This window comes from Trachurus trachurus (assembly GCF_905171665.1).
Source record: "Trachurus trachurus genome assembly, chromosome: 17".
NCBI classification, from domain to species: Eukaryota; Metazoa; Chordata; class Actinopteri; order Carangiformes; family Carangidae; genus Trachurus; species Trachurus trachurus.
Window position 1 is genome coordinate 22,417,406 of NC_139900.1, and position 27,233 is coordinate 22,444,638.

The window sequence follows — 27,233 nt, forward strand, 5'->3', positions numbered from 1 at the left end:
TACATTAATGACAGTAGACCAAGTTCAATTCTTAATCACTCGGTGGCATAAACTCTTCCCTTCACCAAAGACTCCACCTGTGAGGATTGTGTTAATGTGGGCAAAGATGTGGCAGGGGGATACACAGCAGAATAAGTCATTCTTTATGGTAGAGAAGATTTACTAAGGAAAGTCATTATTGCAACATGATGCATTTCTTTGATTTTGCAGATATGAATTTGTTCTGTGTGTCACCTTGTTCTTTCCGTCCTTTCTTCCCTTTGCAGGTTCATGAAACCAGCGCCCATGTTTCTTGATCGGAACTTCAAACGTCTAGCTAAAGTCACCAGTTACTTACCTCCCTTTGGTTTTAAAACTCAAGGTAAGAAATATTTATTACATCAAAAAGGGGGGGGTGGGGGTGGTATCGAGTGCTTGTGGTGGAAACAAAGGAGTAAGCTCCAGGTATTGCGGGGTGCTCTTGAAGTTGAAAAAATTGAGAAACGACGAAAAAAGCACAAGGCTTGCTTCAGGCAGTCACACGCACGGAGACAAGGTGTTGTGTAAAAGGCCTTTAATTAATCAGGGCATGGATAAAGATAAAAAAGACGCCGACTGGTTTCGGCCGACACGGCCTTCTTCAGGGCGTGGGTCAGGGATCAGAGACAGGTGGGAGTCCCTTATATAGACTCTGTGGGTGGGCCAAAGGCTGGCTGCTAACAATAGTGATAAATTAATATAGTTAAACAATAACATGTGCGTATCAACCAAAGAATATAATAGTCAAAGAATATAATAAAAAAAAAATAATAAGGGCTATGTTTATAAATAATGAGGACATGCCAAACAAATAAGAAAAGTATATCCACACTAAATAATCTAGAACAAAAAGAATATTTCTATTTATTACATCAGTTCCCCTTCCCAATAGTGAATATATGTGACCTCAAGGCCAGTGTAGTTCATGCTGCTTCTTTTTGACTTTCTATATGTAGGCATGCTTTAGTTAAAGGATTATTTCAACACTGAATGTTGCGCCCCTCAAAGTCTGAGAATTCACAAGACGCAAATTAAAACCAAAGAATCAGCTGAGATCTACTGACATTCAGCCCCTAGTACAGTTCGAGCTCCAAAACGTTGAAGTTAGCACTGCAGTTTTGTATTGAATAATAGTCTGGAGCTTAAGTTGAGATAACCCTAATGACATCACCAGAGTTATTTTCTCAGACTTAGAAAAGCTTCTGCCAGAGCCACAGATAATATTGCAAAATCTAACCTCATGTGTAAGATCAGTGGAGTGTTCCTTCACTGCTCAACCTGTGTGGAAGGTTTAGATGCTGTGTCGGAGCGTAACAGTTGCTGCACTGTACAGTGCTTTGTGCCTGTGGTGCCTGTTATCTTAAAGTAATAAACCATCTGATTGTGTTGGTATCAAGCTCGGCTTCGTGTGGTTTCAATATTGCACAGATTTTTTTTTTTTATGGTCTTGTTCTGCGTTGCCAACATTGCCCCCGGAGTCAATGGAGGTGATGAAAGGAAAAGTAAGGGCTGCCAACTCTTATCACCAGGAATCAGTTGGCTTCTCATACTGTATCTACTTATCCAATCTAGGCCAATCAACAGACTGTCAACATCTCTTATGAGACAAGTTATTTGATAGAATTGCCGTTTGTTTCTTTCCGTTGTGAAAGATACCCTAAATGCGAACAGTGGTTCACATGTATGAAACCAATATGCTTATTTTGTCCGAATACCTGCTCGTTTCAGCGCTTTTCATCATCAAGGCTGCACTCTGATGGTTTTGCTGTGGAGAATGCCAAAGTTCTGCCACTTGCGCACTTTTCATCATTTGTCATTGTTACGAGGCTGGTGTTTTTGGCAGAATACATTTTTCCTCAGGGTTATTACTGTGTCCTGTTGTGAGTAAGGACAAGGTGAGAGGGCTAATCCATCACAGTGCACATTCAGTGACCATTGGGATTTTTTCCCCCTGAAATTGTGTTATCATGAAATAGTAATGCAAACAAAGTTTGTTTCTGAAAACTGCTTTTGTTTTATCCATGGACTGCCTCAGTCCCCACAAATTAGCTTCCTTTTTTTCTTTTTTTTAAATACAAGTTATAACTAAATCGTCCATGCTTGGTTCTTGTTTGACATCTGAGTTTTATTTGCAGACATAGTAGCTCATAATGTGCAACTGATTACACTGCAAAGGATATTTCAGGAAGGATATTGTGAGTGGAAGTGTCAAATCAGATTTATTCCTGTATTTTTGAGCCCATTTGAAAAACCCACTTTCCAGTTCCAGTCTGCATAATTTACTGTTTAATATGGTTATATTTTTCTTTTAAATTTTGCTCCATTTTTGTAACCCTCTGTCCCGGCTGAAACAAAATATTTGGTGACCATTCATGACAGGTTTACTGTAGATTGTAGATTTTATTTATTTAGAATCCACATATTGCTGTCTGTTTGTCATAATAACAACCTTTTTAGTGATGAGCCCTCTGTCTTCTTGGAGCTTTGGTTTCCGCACACAGTGCTTGTTTTCTGACCTTAACATGCTTCAGCACTTCTGATATCAAACCAGTGCATAATATCATGGGAAGCGAAGAGATAACATTAACTTGCCTTCAGTGACTGTGACTGACTGACTCTGTCACATATTTTCCAGTGCCTAGAGGCAGAAGGTACACTGAATGATACCTTTTGTGCTCTGGCAAGTTCTCTGCTGTCATATTAACATATGCACGCAGACACACACACACACACACACACACACACACACACACACACACACACACACACACACACACACACACACACACACACACACACACACACACACACAGACAGTCACCCACATACACACAGCTTCAATCACTATCAAAAGAGCACTCCCTGTGTGAGTGTCACACCTGGTTTCTGTTTTTTCGATGGACTGCGACGGCAGTGGGGTTTCCCTTTTAGTGGTACCCATGTGGAGAGATGATACGTGTGGATCTTGAATAGAACGCCACAAAGGATTCCAAATTGGGAACACGGAGAGGAGGCGGTGGTGGGCGGGAGTTTTATTTTTACCCTTTCTCCTGCCAGGAGGTATCTTTTGGCACACATCAACCATAGCCTGAGAACAGTAAAGCTGTGTTGATTCGGTCTCAGAGAATAGCTGCTGTCAGGATGCCAGTCGGACACTAAACTAAACGGTCGACATGTGTTACTGATTATACTTTGCATTAATTGTGAAATGCTGAACCACAAATGAAATGTTATTCTTTCGACATAAGTTATTTCGGAAGTGTTAAGTGAACTTTGCAGAGATACTTTTTAAAACTCAGTCAGTTGGTCGCACTCAGTCTTTATGGCCCATTTTGACAAAAACATTAACTTTAGAGGAAGAGACAAAAAATGTGATTAATAATATTAAATACGTTTAAGTTGTAGCTTTGTTTCGCCCCCTCATGTTCTCCATTTCAGTTAGGCAGATGCCGGTTATCTATGTTATCCAGGGGTGAAAGTAGTTTCAAACTCTTGCCGGTACTATTACCAAAACCTTCATCTCTCTCTCACTTCATGCATTTTAAAATAGCAAAGTTAAAACCCAAACAATAAACATTTCAATATTTTACTGTAGGCTACCTGTACCTGTCTGGGTCAGAAAATAGATCAATAGAAATATACAGTCTTGACAACTGCTTTGTCTGTTAATCAAAACTAGTAGTGCCTAGTAGGCAGGAATTAAAAACACTTGACAATACTATTTTACCATTTCAGTTCAGTTCAGTTTATTCAAGAAGAAAGGAGAAAAGAGATAAAGAGAGAGAAAAAACAATCAAACCAAAAACAGTTACTATACCATAAGAATTCAGATCAAACAAGCATTTAGCTTTCACAACAAATTTGTATATTCTTGTGGTTATCGATGGCCCACTGGTAGAAAAAATCCTGTGCTGTCACTGAATACGTGACACTGAACACTTCACCATTCTTAATGATTTCAGGAGGACGGACAACCCAAGCCATCTCCAGACCTGGGCAACACAAGGCAGCATCAGCATCAGTTTTCCCAATTAATAACATTAAACATAACATTAACATTAAACCTGGGCAACACAAGGCAGCATCAGCATAAGTTTTCCCAATTAATAACATATTACTTAAACAGTTACTATACCATAAGAATTCAGATCAAACAAGCATTTAGCTTTCACAACAAATGTGTATATTCTTTTAGTACTTTTTTTTTGACCAAACTATTTTAATTGAAACACATCCAGAATACAGAACAGATCATGAGGTCATTGAACTACCCCTCATCAAAACACATCACCTAAAATAATTTCCACAGAGGCCTAAAGTAGTTATCCTCCTCTAAGTGACGGCGAGCCATGTCACTTGTTGTGTGAGCTGCTCTTCTTCCTTTGCCCAGCCAGGTCTTCACATAAGGCATCGGGTCCCACTGCATGCAAGGTGGTCCAACTGAGCTGGCAAAGAGGAGGTTTGCAGCATTCTTTGTTGTCAGTTTGCTCCTGTACTCAGTGATGATGTTGTTCATGGTACTGAACCCCCGCTCACAGTCTGCATTACTTGCTGACAATGTATCCACTGCCACAAGCAACTTCTTTATGTTGTTAGGAATGCTTCTTCCTCCACTGGCCTTGTACTCAATGAATCCAAGGTGTGCCTCTTGTTCATTCAGATGTAGGACATGGCACAAAGCCCTCATCTCATCTTCTCCATATCGAGGATTCTCATGGTCCCACTTGTCAGGATTAAGGACTGTCATTTGATTTAGAAGCCTATTGTAGCTCTCTTTTCTGTTGGCTGTGACACTGGCCTGTGCTCTGTTCGCTGTGGTTGTGAAGAGTCTGTCGTTCATACTCTCTGCCACTGCTTGCGTAAACTGTGCAGAGTCAATGACGGGAGACCTGCCAACTCTTAACTGTTCTCCCTTAAATTTCATCTCTTCCTCTGCCTGTCTAGCTTCAACTACATGTTTCCCTGGGTATGGAATGAGACTTTCAATGCGCTTGACATACATCGTCGTGATCTCATGGGCCTTTGGGAGTGTGGTCTTCCTGTTCTGAAGAAACTCTGACAAGTTCTTCAGTTCAGTCAGGACATCTGCCATCAGTGCAAGACTTTTCAAGACGTTTACAGAGCACAGCTTTGACAACAGACCACTGAATTTAGCTCTCTCTCTGCTGTCCCTGGTCTCATCCTCTGATGCCTTGCGGAAATGTTGTGCCAGTGCTGGATAAGAGTGCCACACTGCAGTGACTGCCATGTTATCTCACCACCTACTGCAGCTTATGTTGATAAACTGAACTTTTGATAAACTGAGGGAATTTTGCAATACCAGGGCAGGAATATGGAATATGTTCCTCATGAGCTATATTTAGCAAACCTGTCAGGAGGAAAGACAGAAATTGCTAGAGACTTGTTGAGAGTTGTTTCAGCTGCTTTGTTTGATACTTCTCCATGCAGGTCACCATTTGTCTTTATCTCCCCTGATGTCAGCAGAGACAGTTGTGTTTAACGCCAGCAAGCTGCGCGTAATACTGAATTATCCTCCAGTGTGGTGTACACAAGATTACAGAGGTTTATGTATACTTGCAAAGCTGATGTTGACTGTTTAAATAATCTCAGTACCAGCATTGCATGAAGTGTCCACAACTGCACTGGGCTTTTAAAAGCAGATGGTATGGATTGACCAACTCCAGAGAGAAAAGGTGTGTAGTTAACTGAAAGAGTCCTTCCCAAGGTATTTCCAATTGGAAGCTTTTGATTAGTCATGTGACTCTAGAGTTTTACAGATGGTAGGATAAAATCAGAATAAATAGCTTGAGATGGCAATCTTTTATTGGCCAGGACAAGTAAAATGTTTCTTTCTGTAGGTAATTTTATCTTTGCATGTAGAATTGCATCATTTCTTCCCAATGTGAACATCAGGCTCTCGCAGACCTTTGCCAGTCGAGACAGAGGTGTGTGAAACCTCCTTGTATTAGTATTTCTTTTTGTTGTAGCAACTGTAGCAAATCAGTGATGCTATGTCCTCAGCTGCTTATTTACAAGTTTGATAAACTGATGAATGATATCACTGGGCCACAGTTGTTTTTGTTTTGTTCTCTCATTCTCAGCATGCCCACCAATTGAAGACACACAGACTGTTATGTAACTTGACACAAAGTTGAGATGAAACAAGATTTAGACAGTAAGACATAGTGAATTGGTGCCAAAGTCTTCAGCACACCTCACATCTGTGGCCACATATATTTTTTTTTAGGATCGTTCAAATATAAAATATGATATCAAATTATTATTTTGTCTTTTTCCCCATGGCAGTTGATGCTGAGTGTTAAGCCTATCTAAATGAAGGCCTACAAAATACCACAATAAATACCACTCCCTCATCACATGATTTCTTTATATTGTTTAGGCTACACTCTTCCTGACAGTGTCTCTGTGTTTATGTGTTATGCGGTGCTTCCGCCGTTCCTCTCTGTTGCCAGTAAAGATTTTTGTCATTTCAAGAGTTCCATGTTGGACTAATGTCTGAACCTACAGCCATCTGTCTCCGGCTCTACCACGAGACATACTTTGCTGAAATGTTTACCCCGCGTACTTATAACAATTAGCTTCCATGTCGTTCTCTGGAAGAGAGTCCTGCTCATTGTGATTTTTCACTTTTCACTCGCTTGGATCCAGGTGTGGTCCTCGCTCTTGTGTTTATGCTGTTCGGGGTGATGCTTGACGCCAGACATCGACACCACATCCAAACAATGGGCTGTTTCTCTGCTCGCCTCTCCTCAGCAGGTTAATCATTAGGATCGTTAGCCTGGGTGAATGGGGCTGTAATATGTCTTACAAACTGCTTTGAGGCCCCAGTCTAAACTTTGTCCTTCTCACTCTTCCCTTTACTCTCGCTTTTACAATTTCTCTTGCCCCCCTTTGTGAAGTATGTGCTATATGGTGATGGTGATTATATACTTAAAGAGCAGAGGGCAATGAAAATACCACTCATTTTTTTGAGAATAACTTTTCATACAGGAGGCAGATTGAGCAAAGGTAGGCAGAGTATCCTAATAGTATAATCCATGTGGCCCATCTAAGGTGCTTCCAAATTGCAACTGAAACCTGGATTAAAGATAGCAACAGTGATGGCTTTGAGATGTTGTATGAGAGGTCTAAAAATGGTCAAGAGGAAAGAGAAATAATTGAAATATCTAACACTGGAAGGATGACTCTAGCAGAATGCCCCGTCGAACATGGCAGGAATGTGTGCTATGGCTAAACATCCCCGTTTTTCGCCCTGCGATCAGAGGGGTGCTGGCCACGCAGGGAGACGAGCTCAACATCGCCCACTTAACCAGGAGAATGTGCTTGTTTGAAAACAGCATTCCTCTCTGAGTGCTTTTATGGGAGAGTTTCTACATACACACGCATACCATGCTGAACCCTGTACGTCTGCTTCTCCCAGATTCACTCCTCTCCGTTTTCTCCTATCACCGCTATTCCTGTGGGCTGATTGATCAGTCCTTATCTCTGACTGGATAAATGGACAGAGGCGTTTTCTCTCCTCCAACTGTCTAAAGACCACCTAGATTGCTATATCTCTAGTGGTATGTTGGAGCTTTCATCAGGTTATACATCTAAAGGAACAGGTCCCCCACTCCTGGCTTTTCAAATATATCATATTCACTATTAGAGAACATCTAATCTGTGATGTTACTCTGCTGTCCTGCTCCACAAGGAGTGAGTCCTTGACATGACGAACCCTGAGGATAACAATTCATTTTTCGGTAGTAGATTATGTGACATTGTCTTTGATGGAGAGAATTCAATATTCAATATTCAAAATTGTGGTTTGAAGCTCGTCTGCTTTTGTTGCAAAGAAAGCAACTGTCCACCATTGTATTTATACAGGAGAATAAAATAATCTCCGCTATATTCTCAAGTTTTTTTTGTCTTGTATGATGTGCTGCAGTGCAATGTAAGTGATAACCTTATTTGTCCTCTTCATGGTGGTTATTTCTTTTTTTCCTTCTGCAGAAAGAATCATAGACAGCATATTAACTGCCACAAAAAGTTATGGACTTGGAGAGGAGCTGGACAGGTAATTACCACTGCTCAACCACATCCCCAGGGAGTCCCGTTTCATCTTTCTATCACTTTGTAATATGACTAACATCTGACCCTCCTGTCTTGCAGTCTCAGCTGTAAAAGGTGCATCATCGTGGGAAACGGGGGCATCCTGTTCAATAAATCTCTGGGCTCACGCATAGATGACTACGATGTCGTAGTGAGGTGAGACAACTCCTCTGATGAGTGCATAATCTGTAGCTGGTTAAGTGTAAATGAAAATCTAAAATCTTGACACCTCACTTTCTGTGCCATGGACCTTGTTGGCTGTTTGAAGAATTCCGCTGACTAAAACTTTTTCTCTGCTGGCAGGTTAAACGAGGCACCAGTAAGCGGATACGGCAGAGACGTAGGGACCAAAACCACCATGAGGATAACCTATCCAGAGGGGGCTATCCATAAACCTGCAAACTATGAAAAAGACTCACTTTTTGTTTTCTCGGCTTTCAAACCACTGGATTTCAAGTGGCTCCGACAGATGGTCTTCAAGGAGAAACCGGTAAGCTTGTATTTAGATCATTGTTAAGTAAGGAAAGTGGGAAAAAAGAACATATTTGACACACACACAACACCAGTAAAGATAACAGAAGGATGACTCTCGGCGGAAAAATCTGAGACACTTTAAGTGGGTGTTCAAATATAAAAAGGTCAAAAAGGAGAGAAGTGTCTGCTGCACAACAAAGCTCGGTTCTAGGACTTAAACCACTTAAGAGTAAATTTTTTTTACTGCTATGTGCCTGAATATCTGAGTTGTGATGTGTTTTTTTTTTAATATTTAGCAGTGTGCAGCAGTCTAACCTCTGATCACATTCTGTACATTCCTTTCTGTTGAAATGTAAGCCATTTTAGTAAAGGGATTCAGAGGACAACACAGATCTCTACGATATAGTGTGGATGTTTTAGATGCTTTGAATGGTTTAGATACTTAATGTGGAAAGGACAGATGAGAAAAACCAATGACTGGTACATGTATACACACATCCCCCCGGCTCTGGCCCTGGCTTTTCACTCCATGTTTTAATTTTATCCTGAATGATCATTCTCTCCTGTTCACTTGTTCACTCATGTTTGTGTAGCGCCACTTATAATTATGGCTTAATTCACCACATAACAAATCTCTTGGGTGTCCTTTGAAACATTCTCATTGCCACAGTTAACTGGCAGGCTGTGAATTGGCCTCTTATCACAAGGGTCAGAATGAATGACAGAAGAGGGTCTCCCATATCTCTTAATGTGTTTCAGAAAGCATTCATTTTTAATGGCTCTGATGTTCCCTATTTGAAAACCTTTGTCACTGAAAAAAAGCTTTCATAAGCACTCTCATTCAGTTCTTCTTGAACAGTCTTTAGCATCTCTGCAAGATTTTTCTGAGCTTATTCAACTCAAGGACAATGGGAACACTTAGTAAAAGCTCATCACAGTGTCCGTAAAATAAAGGTGGTGGTATTTAAAGAAACATACCATCATTTTTTTTCTTTTATGTCTTAGCCCGTTTCCTATCAATTATAATTACTCACCATCATTTAGGAACCCTTATCAACCATGGTTAATTAAGATTTAAGTTTAAAAAAACAAACAAAAAAAAAAAAACATCTTATATAGTACTTGGGTAATACTATATCTAATTTTAGTTATACCAACAAAAAAAAACCTTCAGATTGAAACTTGACCTTCAAAAGTGTTGTAACAAATGAGCTAAATCATGCATAAGCAGCTAAACCATCCTTAAGCTTTTCTTTTACTCAGGCAGAAAAACTAAATAACACATTTGCTCATTTTATGGTGCAGGATGCATCTGTTCAGTCGGGGAACCAATTTTTATTTTCCATCCCAGCTGTGTGACTTTGAGGGATCAGGGGGAATATGTCATGAGTGAGAAAATGGGGATTAAAAAAAAATTCAGAGGAAAGGACAATACTTTTATAGTCGACAATGGAAAGGGCATAGAATGGCAAGATGAAACTAAGTAATGCTGTGACATTGGATTAAAGGATGAGAGAAGAGAGGAAAGATAGATGGAAAAGATAAAGTTAAATAGAGTAAAGGGATAATAGCTGGGGAAAAGAAAATGAGCAGTGGAAGGTAACGGTAAAGTAAAATGGAGGAAAATAGTTTGCTTGGCTGGCTGATGGCCCCTTCAGCCTTTGATAGGGCCCAGATTTCGCTGGTGTGTCAGAGGGAGAGGACAGTGGAAATGGCTGCCTGGGATAATTGATCTGGCCCCTGGCATCTGACTCAGCCCCTCTTTGATCTGCTGAGGAAGGAAGAATGTTTCCCATGGGTTAAAAATCAGGGAACAAAAAGTAAAGAAAAAAATCATCAGTGTCCATTGATCCAAGCCTTGATGATAATATGGAAGAAGAGAACTGACAGATGTGCAAAGACCCGTGTTTGACCTCTGGATAGTCTTTAGTCTTTAGTTTGTTTTTATACATCTGCAGTAGTTGATTTACTACCACATAAATACAGTATATCACCCTTTTGTTAATGTTTCATGGGCAGTTTATTCACTTTAATAGCTGGCTGAGGTCACTGGAATTAGTTTTTGGCATTGAAGATAAGCTTAGTTCAGTGTCTGCAATATTATACATTACCACAGATGAATGAAACATGGAATAGCAGTGTGTGGACTCGGAGTCCAAAATGATCCAAAGCTATTTTAACCTTGCTAGTAAGAGTCCAGGCTCATTGGCGCCCACTGTTGTGCAGTTAGATTTTAGGTGTTGGGTGAGCATGTTGGTGTTTAGAAGGTTTTCAACCCACTGTGTGACTCCCTCAGTCATTTTTTTCCATAAATGACCGTTTGAATTCACTTAAAATGCAGTTGCACTTATCCGCTTATTTCATATCAAGTGAAAAGGATCACTTTAAGAGAACACACAAAGTGCCATTTTCTTATTATAATGAGTGTTTGCTGCCTTGTGTTTCCAGAGCAACAATATCTATTTACAAGAGGATATTAAGTCTTAGCAACAACATGAAAGGATCTGAAGACCTGTTAAAAGGCTGTTACACTAGCTTCATTGTATCTGACTCACACCCACATTAGACTAAGTGCTGATATGTGCCACCGGTGAACTTAGGGAGACATTTCCAAAAACACTAACCAAATGTTTCCTTTCAATTTCTCGCTTATTACCAGACAATCCGTAGCTAAATCAATTGAATGAAACGGTCAAGAGACATTTGCTTCAGAGACTGATACTGTAGACTCCAGGATACACAGTGGGACCGAGTAGCAAGAAGCTTTCCTCTTCTTGCTCTGTCCATTTAGTCGGCCCCAGAACGAGACATAATGTAACTATGGACAGCTGTCCTTCGGGAGCTTTTACATCTGCTGGCCGAGAAGGGGGTTTCTTTGTGTAACCTGCACACTCACAGCTGGAAGGGATGCAAAACCTTTTCAACCCACTGCGGTTATGAAAGCAAGTGTCTTTCTTCGCCGTCTTCTTTTTAAAGGTTAGTGGGCGGTACACACTTGTAGTGCAGCCGCAAGTGACTCATCCTGCCTGTGGTCAGCGTGCTTCACTATCCTGCACTATTGTGGCTTTTCAAACGCCTACAGTGCAGTCTTGGATGGCTGAACTAAATAGATATTAGCGAGGCAATTTCACAATCTGTTATTTAGTGTTTTGTACACTCTCACAAACACACACATGGCCTCCCACTCACTCACACGCGCACCGAGTCATAAACATCAGGGCAACATTAAGATGAAGTCTAAATTTGAAAACTTGACTTTGGTCCTCTTCAGTTTGTAGACTTTTATGGGTCTCTCCCCAACTTTCATCTTTTAGCTCAGTGAAGCCCTCGCAGTGCTGCAGCATCACAAGGCTTCCAATGCCCGTAATCCCTCATTACCGCAGACCTACGTGATTATACCATTCAACTTTGTCACTCTGCTTGAAAGTCTGACCCCACATGTGCAGCAGCCTGGTTGATTGCCCGGTTACATGCTGTTTGCAACTGTGCTCAAACATGATTTCCAACGATTGTTGATATGTCCTTTTTTCCCTATGTGTCTACTTTTGATTTTTGCCCTCATGCACAGCGCACGCTCACGGTTCATGCACACACAGCCGCAGTTGTTTGTATATACGGGGATCTTTTCAAACAGAGCCTGTGAAGGATATACAGCCGGTGGTAAACACGGGGTTCGAAGGTGGAGTGTCGGTGTTCTATCTCTCTTGTTTGTTTACAGGAGCTTTCCCTGACTCTCTTCAGGCCAGAGAGATAAATGATGGATGGAGACAATTTGAGGAAGAGAGTACTTCTCCTTTAATAGAAATACAGCCAGGGTTCCAACTCAGAAGTATCAAAATATTGTAGCAAAGCCAATATTTTAAAAACATTGCACATCTCCACTTCCAGAAATTGATAGTGCGAGAGAAATGACTAAAATAGCCTGTTGCTTCATATCGCGGACAAATTTCCAAATCAACTCTATCCGGCTGGAGTATGGTTAGGAAGTGTTTCCTGTTGTTACAGTTTGTGTAATGCCCATTTCTTTCAGTTTATAGACATGCCAGTTTAGCCCCAAAAGTTTATTGTAACTTGAACACACTGTGAGACAAAAATAACAGCTATATGGTTCTTTTTTAAGCCCAAACATCTGTGCAGAAGCCCAAAGTAGCATGCATACATGCATTCATAAACATTTATATACTTGTAAACATGGATTCTGCACATGAACCAAATGACTAACATGGTGTCCGGATGTCACTGATTACCGCGGGTGTTGTGTTTCAGAAATGAGTCACCTACCTACCCTGCAGTGATTAACACTCAGACGTGTACATTTTGTTTCTTGAGTAGTACGTTGTCATCTGATGAAGGGAAGTTTGAGGACTTTGACAAGTCAAAATGGCCAAAAGAAACACTTTGTTGTTTTCTAGCCAGATACAAGAAGAACAGGTCCCGTCAGCAGCGATAACTGTGTGATCTCCCAAGATGTCACCTGTTAGTAGCCCGAGGCCACTCTGCACATAGAGAGAATATGGAGACAAGGGTTTAACACAGCGGTTTACCTCAGAAAGGAAAGTGAAGCGGCTGCGACCTCAATGAGGGCAAAGGTCACGGTTCGTGTTAAAGCAAACCGGGGAGTGCTTCAGATTCCTGGCACATAGAGGTAAATAAAATAATAGGGCTGTGCCAAAAAAATCGATTCACATAGGAATCGCAATTCTCATTTAATACGATTCAGAATCGATATAAAATGTCCCAAAATCGATTTTAAAATAATAATAATATGAAACAAATCTGCTGGCTGTCGGCCTCCATTTCCTTAGAATTTAAAAGGCAGCATGTTTAACTGCACTATTTTTTTTTTAAATAAAGAGGCACTTATAATTTTGTTACTTAAGCAATATGTGATATTGCTTAAGTTTCAACAGTTCCATCTAAGCATGGATGCATGTTTAAAACTCAATATATGTGAAAAAGACACTTTAGTCATTCTGTCTTGCAAAGCAGACTGGAGTAGATCATGAGGATCCTTTGCACAGCGATAGACTGAAGCAGAAATCATTATGAATCAATCGCCCCAAAAATCAGAATCGAATCGCATCGAATCGTGAGATAGTAAAATATTCCCACCCCTATAAAATAACCAAAGCTTTCCACAATTTTACCTCTGTGGATCTAAGAAACCGTAGTCCCCTACCCTGCACCTCACCATTTGCCACCTACTTCAGGGAAACCTCTCTGTCTTTCAAACATTCTTGCTGATACGGTTCCTCTTCAGTGGAGCACTTATGTGGTGAGACACTGCAACTTGTAAACTCAAAGGTCCTACATGTATACAGTGCTAATGACCTCCAGACAACCTTAATTGTGATTGTTGGCAGTTTGGTGGCTGCTGTTTTTGCTTCTAAATTGCTTAGGTCGACTTTCCGGAATCCAGTCACCCTCATTTCACTCATCTTCTTCGTAAACATCAAACATTACCACATCCTCACACAGCAACTTATGGATAGAGCCACTTGTATGATAGCCGCTTATCAAGAGATGTCCGACATGTCATGTCAGATGTATCATGAGATTATTGTGGACAATACCCAGCATGCACTGTATCTTGTGAAGAGACGGTCTGGCTTCACTATGTTTGTGTTTGTTTACACTGAGGGGCTTTGAGGCCACCTGTAGTAACCAAGCAGATGTGAAACGTTTTATTCTTCCCTTTCCCCCTCCTCTTATTACACTTCCATTCAGTGTTCTGTGTTGCTACACATTACATTCAGTCCTGCGGGAGCTATAAACTGAGCTTCGTTCAACACAGAGAGACCTGTTATTTTAAAGGTGAATAAGGTTCATTGGTTTGTGCTTAACGCCACACTGAAACCAAACCACACTGAAAACTATAAATGCAAGACTCTAAACCATGCTGTTTCTTATTTGGGCATTTTTACATTTATGGAGTGAAGTGCAACTAAGGTGTATTTTAAGTTTTATGCAACTGGAAAGGAATTCATGTCATGCTGTTTATGACCAGGCAAATATAAGTATTTAACCAGCACTAACCCTTAGTTGGTTGTCTGACATTTTTTTAATAGGTTTTGTACATCTTCATTGTGACTATAGGCTATGTTTTGTAAAGGAGATAAGGGCCCATCATAGTAATTTTGACATTTTCCGTTTCAGCACACCTTTAGTCACCATCCTGAACAATATCTCTCAGTCTGCATCACTTTTTCCATCTGTTTGATCCATCACTTCTGTTGGCTTACAGTAGCTCCTCTCGCCCTCTAACACTGTCTTCATCTAATCCTGTGCTTTAAGCTCCTTTGGTGTTGGTTTGTATAGCTGGGTTTTTTCCTACAGCTGTACAATTACAAGACAAATACACTTAGCCTTTACAAAGCTTCTGGTGTAGTCGACAACACTGTCATGAAGAGACAGTGTTGTCATGGTCTTAGTCTGTTTGTGGCAAATGGAGTAATGGTACTACCTCAAGTTCTCAGCAACAGGAGTCATCACTGTAGACTGGCATCGGTATCGCTCATTTTATACTCAGCAAGATCTGTTCACACATTACATCACCTACGACTACACAACCCAACTTCCCAGCTCGTTGTGTATGGAAGAACATGTTTACTGAAGTTAGCAATGTACAGCAGATTGCCACTAGCCACTCAGATATCAAGTAATGTATGAATAGGTGTACTTCTTTGACGACCATTTCTTTTTTTATTCACTTACCCAACCTGCTTTTTGAAACTTGTTCAAAACCTGTGAGCTTTGCCTTCTGTGTTTTGATGATGCAGTGGTGTAGGACCTTTATTTTGACAATACAGTCCCTTCTAAATGGTTGTAGTCATGTGGCCTACCAGGTTTGGTCAGGCTCTGTTAAATGTCTGAATGTGAAGCAAGGCACTGTGACTGTTCTTTTCTTGTGCCATGTTGTTCATCACAACTATTTTTTCTCCTCATTGACTCATAATCTCAGAGGCACTGCCAAGAACTGTCACATCTTGACAATACCAGGCTCTCATTAAGGGCGCCACTGGGAATATGCAACAGTACCACTCGTAACGCCGCAAATTAAGATGCCCGTTAAGAGGTAAAAGTTTGTCAACTTCCAAAACACACCTAAGTGCTTTTTGCACCTGTTTTGTCTTTGAAATAACAGCGAAAATATAAAATAAAAATCTTTATAGTTAATTGTGAAGATGTGGACAGTAAGTGCTCCCATCCACCTCTTTTTTTTTATCAGCTTCCCCACTTAGATGTAAAACCTGAATGGAAACACTGGTAATTCCAAAAAGAAAAAAAATGTTTATACTTGGTTAACATATCAATTAAAGAAAACACAACAGATGAAAACATGGTGGAGAGTATTTGATGTGTTATTTTGAAGGTCCATTTCCTCATCTTTCCACACATATCTGATGCTTTTAACAACAATAACCATCAACCTGCTGTTTGAGGTTTGACTGACACTATAATTATATAAACTTGCAGTGTTGTCTCCTTCTGCAGTGATTCATTGGCAGTTGCCCGGCAAATTGGTGCCATCAACAGCTTCTCCGGATGTGAAAATGTGTTTACATTTTCATTTGCAAATTTTCTGGTAAACTAGTTAAAATGTTTTGCTACACTCCACTTCACCACCACTTCGAACTAAATTATGTTGGCCACTCCATCGTCCATCTCCCCTCCTTGCAATGCAAACAATTAAGTCTCCAAGTTCAAGGTTGTTTTAACAGGTGCTTTATTGAAGTGCACTGCCTTGTGCACACACTTAAATCTAATAATCCAGACCAATTTAACCATAAAGCTGTTGCAGGAGAAGGGAAACAGCCATTTCCTCTCTGACCACAGCCCAGCGACAGCCTAACCAGCCAAGCTACACACTTGTGTTCACCTTTTGAGCATGTGTGTGTCAGGGCTCGGTGAGTAAGTGGTGTAGGACTACTCTGCAGCTTCCTGTTCTGTCACTGTTCAAATGCTACTGGTGCACCGCTGTTTCTCTTGACAAACCAATACACACTCACGCAGAGAGGTCAGCGGTCAGTCCACAGTGGAAGTCACATCCTGTTCTCTGGAGGTTATTTGCGAGAGGTTTGAGTACTGCAGTGTTCATGACTGATAGTGCAGTGACTGAACAGTCGTGCTTTTAACTTTATTTACTCACATAAGACTGAACTCCTTATTTATACTCACCCTTTTTGCAGTTTTATCATTCAATTCATGTCCAGTAACTCTGTTGTATTTGCAAACACTGTACAGCTAAATGCTCTAAGCAGGGTTGAGTGTTGTCATTAACTTTCACTGATCATCTTAACTGCTGAAGGATAAGCTGGAAACCTTTTAATGTAAGCAATTTCTGACATTCCTAGTCTCGCAACAGCATTTGCCATTCCCTCCCACCCACCAGACCTCAATCCTTACATACTAATTGCTCTTACATTTGTCAAAGCCACCTGTACTCGTCTGAATATCTTCAAAGAGATCCCCACCCTGTGACATTTGTCTATGTACATGTCAGGTCATAGCTGTGTAAAGCCAGGGGTGTGTGTGTGTGTGTGTGTGTTGTGTGTTGTGTGTGTGTGTGTGTGTGTGTCATTAGCTCCTCTCCTTCCTAGAATAAAGAAAAAATGCATCACTCTCTTTATTCAGCGTACACAGACGCGCACACATCCAAACAGCGCTGCTAAATAGATTCCTGGCAAACACAAGCTGTGTTGACAGGAGAGATGAGCTGCTGTTCCTGTTGCAGCTTGCCGAAGGCACAGAGCTGGGCCCGCGTTCAAAAAGAGCCGCCACCGTTGAAGCCACAAAGCCAGCAGACTTGTTGCTACTGCCTCTGCCAACACACACAAACACACACACACAGACACAGACACACAGAGTCATGCATTGCTGTATCAAAGGCGACCGGGTGGGTGCTTGACTATTTGAACAGGTGATTCCCATTTACATTTGCTGACCCTGTTGGCTTCATGCCTCGTAGGAAGTCACACTGTCAGGCAAGTAAATCACGCACTGCCAGTCCATTGCATGTCTTTAGGTTTATCATTTAAAGTCATTCTGACAAGGGGCGTGATTTGTAAGAGTTGTAATTCATAGGTATCTGTTTGCATAATTATATTGAAGGTTAGGTTTCTCTGTTCCGTACTATTCAGTGGATCAGTAGCTGTTTGCTGTGGCTGAGTGAATGTGTTTCATTAAAGTTACATAATTTTATACAGGTGGTGCTGCAGGCCTGTCTGACAGGTTGCCCTGGCGACTGATTATGATTGCCTTGTGTAAAAAGACCTGAGGTCTCGCAGAACGCCCTCAGGTCAAGGTGTGATTTGAACCATTTCCTGTCAAATGCCTTATTTAACCTTGGATGCTGGCTAGCAAAACTGTTTTGGGGTTTGTGATTTCCCAACTACATGACAAATAACAAATCAGAGTTGACTTTCTCAACATGTTTCTCTAATTAAAAGCATGTAACAAACTAATAGACTAAAGCCATTACACCGAACAAACATAACCATTTATCATCTGAACAACTTTTGCTCTATCACTGTCTAGAAGCAGAAAGCTCTGAGAGGAAAGTCAGAGAAATCTTATCAGGACATAAGGGGAAAAAAATAGGAAAGATCAACCCAGTAATGGAAAGGGAAAATCCTGTTCCTGCATCAGTGTGCAAAACATGAACTTCCTAAATGTTCATCACCAGCTCCATGATCATAATGATTGGTTTTCTGTTTTTTACTTGTAAATCAAGGGCACAAGAGTTTTATATCCTTTAAATACACAAAACAGAATGAAAAAAGGAGTTTGTTCTTGCTGTCACTTTTAAAAGATGCTACAAAATGTGTGTTAACCAGTTCCCTCTCGGATGCCCCCCTCACCCACTGTGCTCCTACCAGGGCTCATAATTACCGATGTCCTGCGAGCCCCTCACCCTGACTTTATCCATTAAAGGCCCAAAAGCCATTTTCCTAATCAGTGCTAGTAGGGGTCTGGCCTCTGGTTGGCTTCTGTGTTTTATGTCAGTGTTGCAGAGGATAAGCTTGCTTTGATGTTGGTGGTAAGTCACAGTTGGCTGTTCACAATGGAGGAGTCATCATGTGAGTGTCACAGTTGTGTTTTATGTACATAACTTTGACCGTGCAGAGACAAAAACGGACCGGTATTCATAACTAATGCTCTTTTTTTCTGTTTTTTGTTCCCACCGTCCCTTCTGTCTGTTTCCTCAGAGGGGTACAGAGGGTTTCTGGAAGCCAGTGGCTGACTCTGTGCCTCGGGAGCCGTCTGAGATGAGAATCCTGAACCCCTACTTCATCCAGGAGGCCGCCTTCCATTTCATCGGCCTGCCCTTCAACAACGGCCTCATGGGCAAAGGGGTAAGACCAGTGAGGAGCTTTGATTAGGGAACACTTGTACCAAAGATATGGGTCCTATTTTGTCAAAATCGTAGGTTTCCTCCGACATGTAGGAGATGATCTGCTCTTCAGATGTATATGACTCTTACTCTGTACTCAAATCTAGCTTTTGAAGCCTTTCTGGGAGGTTCTTAACCTCAGGAAGGCTGCGTACCACCACCATTTATCACATTATAAAGAGAGAGAGAGAGAGAGAGAAAAAGAGGGAATGCCAAGGCATTGCCAAGGTGCTGGATACCTGCTGCAAACCTGGTTCACTCTAAACTCTACAGTATGCTTCAAAAGTTGATGTACGTACTTTGGTCGTGAATCATGCTTGTTTGGACCCGAGTGTGCAGTATGAAGAGAACATTTTGTCAGAGATTATAGTCAAATCCTCAGTGTGTGTGTATGTGCATGGTTCCATATGCACATATTGTTTATGTGATCTGTTGCTAGAGAGTGGAATATTATTAGAGAAATGAGGAGTGCATCAATGTTGCTCTGCCCTCTGGGGCCACCAGAGCACCCCAGCATGAACTCCCCTCTGCAACATGTGTTCAACATGTGGGCATCTGGCCCCTGAGTGTGTTAGAGGGAGGGAGAGGGAGAGAGTGCGTGGTCATTTGTGTCTGTGTCTGTTTGCAGTGCTGTCTCATACAATACAAGCCACAGAGTTGTATGAGTTGGCGCATTATTTCCCTCAAACACTTTCCTGTCTGTCCTCTGACTATCAGAGTGTATGTTTATGTATGTGAAAAATAATGAGAAGGTCTATTTGTTATCCAAGTGTTTATGCGGAGTGTGTGTCTGAGTGTGTGTAAATTAATCTGTATTAGAGCACGCAGTAGGGGGTTGGCCAGCTGCTAGTTCAGCTCCACCTACCCTGAGGGCTGCAAATCAGGGTAATGGTTTAAATGGGGCCTCCCTCCACTCTTTCTTCAGGACCTGCTTTTTTCCCCTTCATACACACTCCCCCCCCTCTCTCTTGTTCTTATACACACACACACACACACAGCTCCTTTACCCCCCAGATCTCTGGCAGCCCAGGGCAGTTAGGAAGCACGGTGCAACCCTGTAGATCACTGTGTCATAGCAGGGGTCTGCAGGGGTCGTGTCTTAAAGGTAATAGTTAATCACCAAGTGTTCAAAGTCAGTTAGCAGCAGTGGGGCAGAACAAAGACAGAGGTATAAAGGAGGGAGGAAGGCAGATACATGAGAGGGAGTGGACGTCTGTCTCTGAACTAGAGTTTCAGACTTGGCTGGAAATAATGATAATAAATACTGCATGTTTTAGTCAGTATTAATCCTTGTGTTATTCAGCATGTGCACTTTCACTGATAAATGCTCCTGTTGTGTGTGTGTGTCTATATGCTGCTGTGATCTGACGGCCCGTTTCTCCGCCTTCACCACAGAACATTCCAACGTTAGGGACAGTTGCTATAACGATGGCGCTGCACAACTGTGACGAAGTGGCAGTGGCAGGTTTCGGCTACGACATGAACACTCCCCACGCGCCCCTGCACTACTATGAGACTGTCAAGATGTCCGCCATTAAAGAGGTGAGTGTTCAAACGTCTGAAAGCAGAACTCATTGCCCTATGTTTTGAATAATCAGTGTGACAGTATGTCTATCCTGAGAGCAATATATTACGGCTTCTCCCTTCCCACTGAAAAAGAAGTGAAGAGACAAAACTGTAGTATTTGATGAGGAGGGACCACCTGTTCTGTAAGAGGTTGAGGGGGAGTTTAAATGGCTTACAGCCAAAATAAATTCACTACAAAGCGTTCACTATTTGGGCTCAAAATGTTCCCATTCAGTAACTTTGGAGATTCCCTTTGTGTTATCTGCATAATCACACAATGTATATATTTAAGGCAGTACATGCCGCTATGGACAAATAGACATCTGTATTCTTTTGCTGTTTCCTTCTGCCTCAAAAGTCCTTAGGATATGCGGGTGAAGAAGGTATTAAATTAAAACTGAAACAAATCAAAACTTCTTTTCATCCCAACCCATGAAACAAAAACTTTCAGCGCACATTAGAAAGCTCATATTTAAAACTTGAAATGAGACTAGACTAGACTTTTTTTAACATACAAAATAAAACATCAAGAAATGGATGGATTGAAGTGCCACTAGGCTGTCATCAGTCACCGTAGCAACACGACAGACCCCTCTCCCCTCCATCGGTCAAGTCCTCCTCTCTGTGTTTACACTACAACCCAGTGGAATCAAAGATGTCACCCATGTGCTGATGGTTGTAAACCATGAGCTCAGTATGACGATAACCTTTGTCTAAACTCCCAGCGAACCTTTGGCATTTATTATCACCATCTTCATCAACATTGTCATCATCAGCCACACATGGCTAATTAATGGGAATACGTCTGACGTTTTTGTTTGGAAGGCCTTAACCACTGCCAGTCCCTGAGCCCGTTTGATTATCTGACCAGTGGATGATTCCACTGCTTTGGAGAAACAGCTTGTTTCCTTTCCGTCAAGGTACAAAAAAATCAATAATAAAATGTCACACATGTGGCATTAGACAGTGGTGCTGCTGAGGTCACCTGCTGTGCTGTACAAGCTAGACAATTAGCTGGTCACTGCTAGCATTTAGAAAAGCTTAAAAACTTGACTGTTGATGCTTATTTATCCCAGTCTTCATTCACTTAAAGCAGAAGTAAGCGATCCGGTGGTTTTGGCTAACTTCTTGTCAGCCGATGGAGTTAGCAGTCCCCGCCCTCATCCCTACGTCACCACATTCTCGCGCATCCCTTGGCTGCACACACAGAGAGGACCCGCCCCTTTATGCCGTTCTCTCTCCTCATTGGATAAAGGTTGTAGGATACAAGGAAAGTTTTCTCCTCGGCTTACAGCAGAGCGGAGTGACTGACAGACCCGTGTTTCAGACCAAACACTCTATGTAAGTGATTGCTGTCGGAAGATATAACTATTTAAGACTTATATTAACACAAACATTCCGCTTACTTCTGCTTTAACTGGACCGTCCACTTCGGATGTTGCTGGTTGCTATAAAAGCATTTTACTTTACATATTATATCAGTTCATAAATGAATCTGACAAGATTTTTCGACTCCAAATGGATTTCAGTTGGAAATCAAATGCCGCAGGCCTGTTTCAATGCTAATTTCCAATAAAACTGTAGCTCATTGTTCCTCGTGGTCCCGGTGTGACCCATCATACAGTGGTAGGAGGTTTGACTCTGAACGGCCCAGAGTCTGCAGAAGAGTCTTAAATTGAGTCCAAGTCCTGTAGGGCCCGGCTGAGCTTTCCGCTTATTTCTTCCTGCTATTCCCTCCTGTATCCTTCTTCCTCCACCCTTTTCCTCCTTCATCTGCTCTCTGGCCGGTTCTTCGTTCCTCCATCCCAAAGCACCACACAGGAACTTGCAGCTCTGGTTACTGTACATGTTGACCCATAGGACCAAATCCTCATAGCACAGCAGGGGAAAGCTGACCCAGTGTGACCCACTGTGTACATTTAAACATTATACATGTGTACATTAAATAAATGTACAAATGTATAGACACTTGGAATACGAAAATCTTAACCTAACACACGGGCTTGTAGCTCATTGAATATAATGCTTTTATAATAAGTGTTATTGAGTCTGGCGTATGCAGTTGTCCTTCTGCTTGAGCTGAATCTTGTCTCTTGATCTTTTACAGTCATGGACACACAACATATCCAAGGAGAAGGAGTTCCTTCGCAAACTGGTGAAGGCCAGAGTCATCGCAGACCTGACCAATGGTATCTGAGTTTACAACCCACCCACAGTCTCCCTCCACCTTTCCCAAAGGACTACAAAACAGGAAGCTGGGAAATGGATCGTCCTGGGGAGAAAGAACCTTTAGAATCCGGGTGGCCTGCACACTGCCGGGGTTTTTTTTATATCAAAGGAGATTATTTAAAAAAAGAAAGAAAGAAAAAAAAAAGGTACAGGAGGGTTTCTGTTGAGAGATGCACACATGTGCCTTCTGAACCAAAGACTCCTGCTGATTGAAGCGGGGGTGGCGAGGGGCCTTGGGGAGGACTGGATCTGCCTGGTTCCTGTCTTTATCATAAGACAGTCGCAGAGAAGCTCCGCCAGCCCCACGCTTCAGCGTTTACCACGTCAAACACCTGAGTATCACATGAATTAATAGTAAGAGCAGAGGTGTGGCATGTTGACATGCAGCCGTCAGATGACCAAGGGACATAAGAGTGAGAAATGAAAGGAGGACTGTCGCAGAGATTGTGCGGGGGGATGGGTTGAGTATTAGCAGTGCCAAACGTACCTCGTACAGGGGAGAGGACGCCCGCCTCTCCTTTTGCTGCCTGAATGTATTCACTTTCCTCAGTGTAAATATCAAAGATTTTTACTGTGCTTTTTAACAAGCTGCAGCAGCGCCCGCACCATCAACCCCATCCTCTCCTACCACCCCACACCTGCCATTTGTCCATTCATTCATTCGAGTTTTTTTTTTTACTCACTGTCCAGGGTCCAAAATAAACATTTGCCAGATGACGGCAGATAAATCAGTGAGGGTCACCTGCCACACAGCCTGGTGTCACTTCGAGACACTATGAGTTTTCTGTGTGAAGTCTCTGTCGAGGAATTGTGTCAGTGACTCACATAGTAGGTGCTTGGTGCTCTGGCTCCACACCGAGTGGTTGTGTTGTTGTTTTTTTGTTTTTGTTCCATGTGGCTGGTGTTACATCAGGTGAGAGGCCATCCCTGAGAAAACAGGAAAGCTTGATGGGAATACATTATTTAAAGAGTTCAATCAAAACTCTAAATTTGTAATTTTGTAATTATGATTTAGCTTTTCAAATTTTCTACACTACATTACCTTGAAAACATGCATTACTACAACCATTTCCAAGATGGGGTCTATCTTTTGACACCTTAACAAGCTCTGGCAGGTGAGCCCTGAGGTCAAAATTGGACATTGCATCTCTCCTACTCCTCTCTGTCTGTTTGCAAATCCCTCCGCCCCTGGGTTGATTCATGTCACGGTACTGTGTTGATTACTTCATGGGCTGTGAGCCCTCAGGCTGCAGCAGAAACGCACAGGTCAAGGAGAGCAGAGACTATGTTGGATCCCAACCTCCGGTTGCTGCAGACTTTGTTACTCTAAATTATCTGGTGAAATCTTGGATTGTAGAATATAAATATATATTTTTTGTTTTTAGGTTAATTTTAATAATTTATTTTGTTACAAAGTCCCAGTGTTTTGGTCACAGGCAGGCCTGCTTTCCATTGTTTTTGTTCAGAGGAGGGATGTCACGATAACCGATACTTGGATACCAAGTCGATGCCAAAATTCAGAAAATGCAATGATACTTGTTTTTCTGCAGTACTTTATGCACCAAAGGTACCGTAGATATCATGGGTACTGGAGATGTGATTCTTATCTAACAAACAGGAACTGTATAAAAACCATACAAGTGTTGTAGTCTGACAACAAAGCTAAGAAGAAGAACGAGAAGGCAGCCACAGTAAACAACAACACGTTGAATGGAAGCAGGTGCAGGTGCAGGTCTGCCCTGACTTGTGGAAAATCACCCCAGACCAGTGTATGGAGGTGTTTGTGTTGGACGTGGTTCAGCAGGGACAAGTTGCAGACAACCAAAAGCCAGAACAGAGCAGGAGAAAACACCTCAAACTTATCTAAACACCTCAGAGACAGTCATCCACATCAGTACACAGAATTCAGGGGGCGTGAGTTTCAGTTGTTAGCTTTACATTGACAACGTGAAATGTTACTGTTTGTGAATTGCGACAGCTGGCATCTGTTGTAGCAAAGCTCCACGCACAACGTTCATAAAGGTTACGTTAGCTCATTGAGGCTAAGTTAGCGACAGCTATCATGATGTGGCTACTTGCAGAATTAGTATATCATTGAAAATATAATACTGACAAATGACTATTTTCTCCATGTTGGTCAATTTAAAGAGTCACTTGCACAATGACTATACTGTATAAAGGTGCCTGCATGTGTGTGTCAACAGGCTGTGTGCACCAGTGTGCGTGCTTTTTGTATTGTGACTAATGGAACTCGTTGGTTATTGTTACAGGGAACCAAGTGTTTGGTATCGTGACATCCCTGCTTCAGAGAAAACAAAAGTTAGAGTTTGTGTTTTGATTTCACCACCATGTGCTTCCTCAGACTGCATCTTTAAAATGTTCTAGCAGAAGCAGTGTTGTGACTGAAGAGTCTGTTTTAAACTGGCTTTGTGTTGAATGTCAGCAGCCCTTTATTTTTGTCTGTTGTGCAACTTGCACAAGCATAATTTCCTGATCTACGAGGTGGTAAGGCTGACACACAAATGAAAATCACATGTGCTGATCAGGCATTTGCGCTTTGCAGACGAGGGTCATGTCACATGCGTCTAAGTATTTATCTACATTGACATACATTAGAAAGTATTCAGCATTAGACGTGGAAGTAAGCATTTTGCTTCTTCTCTTACTTCCCTCATTTCATCATGATTTTATAACATGAATGCAAAAAAAATCAGCTTTATATAGTCATGGTACATTTTCAAAACAAATTGTATTGTTTTGTTTGTTTTTTTTGGTTCAGACAATAATCATTGGGAGACTCACCTATGTTCTGTTGTTACTCTCTCTTCTTTGGAAGTGCATGTTTACTGTACCTTGTACTCATATAGATCCACTTCCAGTGCTTGCAATCAATAAGCTGCTGTTATTACTGTCTATTACAAATCTCCATCTTGTGGTACTTTCCATGATTAAGTTTCCACAAACACTGCTGGAATCGGACACCAACGTATTTTACCCAGTCTCTTCAGAGCAGTTCCATTGGGTTTGAAGGAATGTATCATTATTTTTTGGAGAACTACGCTGTTTAGGAGTTCTTTTTTTGAAGAAGCTAGTGTACAGTGAACAGCTGACCATTGCACTATCACAAGGCGCTGTCAGTGCCTTACACCTCATCACCTGGAAAACTGTAGCGAAGAGTTTGACGCAAGAAAGTAACGGCAGCTGATTGAGTATGTACTTTACGGTTAGCTCCGGGTCAGGACGGGTCGCTCCTCACTCGTGTCATCTGGGACCAGTTCATTTCATATCTATACTGTATGCACATTATATCAAGTGTGAGGCTCCGTATGTTTTAGCCCATAAAACTACATGTTCATAAGTTAATTAAATGTTCGCTGCTAAACAGTTACCATTATATTATAAAACTGGCCAGATTCACTTTTCATTTCATGTGTGGTTGTTGCTTTTTGTTTATCACAGCTCATCACCTCTGTGGGTCTTGCCAGCTGACTGTTAAAGGGGCGCTCCGCTGATTTTACGCAAGTTTACTACAGAATACTAATTATGAGCAGTATCTCACAGCAGCCTTTTTGTCTAATGCTGTTCTGGAGGAAGCTCTCCAAGGTTTAAAAGTAATAACCCTGAGGATTTTATAATTGAATCTGTACTAGAGATTTAAACTCAACCTCTGCTGCTGCTCTGATTTTCAGTCTTTTTCATTCTGTCTTGTGGAGGAGCTATGCTACATCACTGGAGTGTCACCTTAATGCTTGAATGTTTGAGCATCCTTGAATGCACCAGCCAGGAGAGTTTATGTTCCCCACTGACTGCCACAGCACCGTACAACGATACCTTTGACAGGACGTGAAGGCAGCTCTCATTGATAATGTATCACAAACAAGTTATATTTTTGTTAAAGTGTACAGAAATGATTGGAATTTGATCTAAAATCCAACCCCACCCCCCTCATTTTGAGAATGCTGGAGGAGTTCAAATGGACTGGACCCAAATCGTCTCTTTTCAAAATCCATTTCTGTTAACATAATAACAGCAGAATGTATTAGCTCAACATACTTATAAAGCATTTTGATTGTCTTTTTGTCTTTGTTTTCAACATCATCAGTGGGAAGTTAAAGTGATCAATAGTATTATTTTTTATATATATATAAATATATATATAAATGGCTTTATGCATCTCAATAAATGAATTTGTAATGGATATTTGCCTGTGCATGTTTGCATTGTTTAATTCTGTGGAGCAACTGGATATATTTTTCCCAATGCTCAACAGTAATTTTTTTTTTCTTTTTTGTATTTGTTTTGTTGTATAAACATATTTCTGTACACTGTGAATTTTCAGTATACATAGTAAATATTTTTGATGTATTTAGTCGACTTTCTGTTCTATCTCAACTTTCAGGCCTTCGTCCTCCGACTCATCATCATCATTGTCAAAATGTGA

At 41.4% G+C, this 27,233-nt stretch overlaps 1 protein-coding gene across 4 annotated transcripts in view; it reads left to right on the plus strand.

The window, feature by feature from the left end:
- Positions 1 to 27,002, plus strand: part of st3gal3b (ST3 beta-galactoside alpha-2,3-sialyltransferase 3b) — a 50,820-nt gene extending 23,818 nt beyond the window's left edge. For all 4 annotated transcript variants that reach the window (XM_083991723.1, XM_083991722.1, XM_083991725.1 and 1 more), the window contains 7 exons: positions 267 to 361; positions 8,032 to 8,095; positions 8,191 to 8,286; positions 8,434 to 8,620; positions 18,813 to 18,959; positions 20,393 to 20,539; positions 22,671 to 27,002. In XM_083991723.1, coding sequence (XP_083847849.1) covers positions 267 to 361; positions 8,032 to 8,095; positions 8,191 to 8,286; positions 8,434 to 8,620; positions 18,813 to 18,959; positions 20,393 to 20,539; positions 22,671 to 22,760 — 826 coding nt within the window. In that variant the 3' untranslated portion in view covers positions 22,761 to 27,002. The remainder of the gene's footprint in view (positions 1 to 266; positions 362 to 8,031; positions 8,096 to 8,190; positions 8,287 to 8,433; positions 8,621 to 18,812; positions 18,960 to 20,392; positions 20,540 to 22,670) is intronic.
- Positions 27,003 to 27,233: the final 231 nt, after the last annotated feature.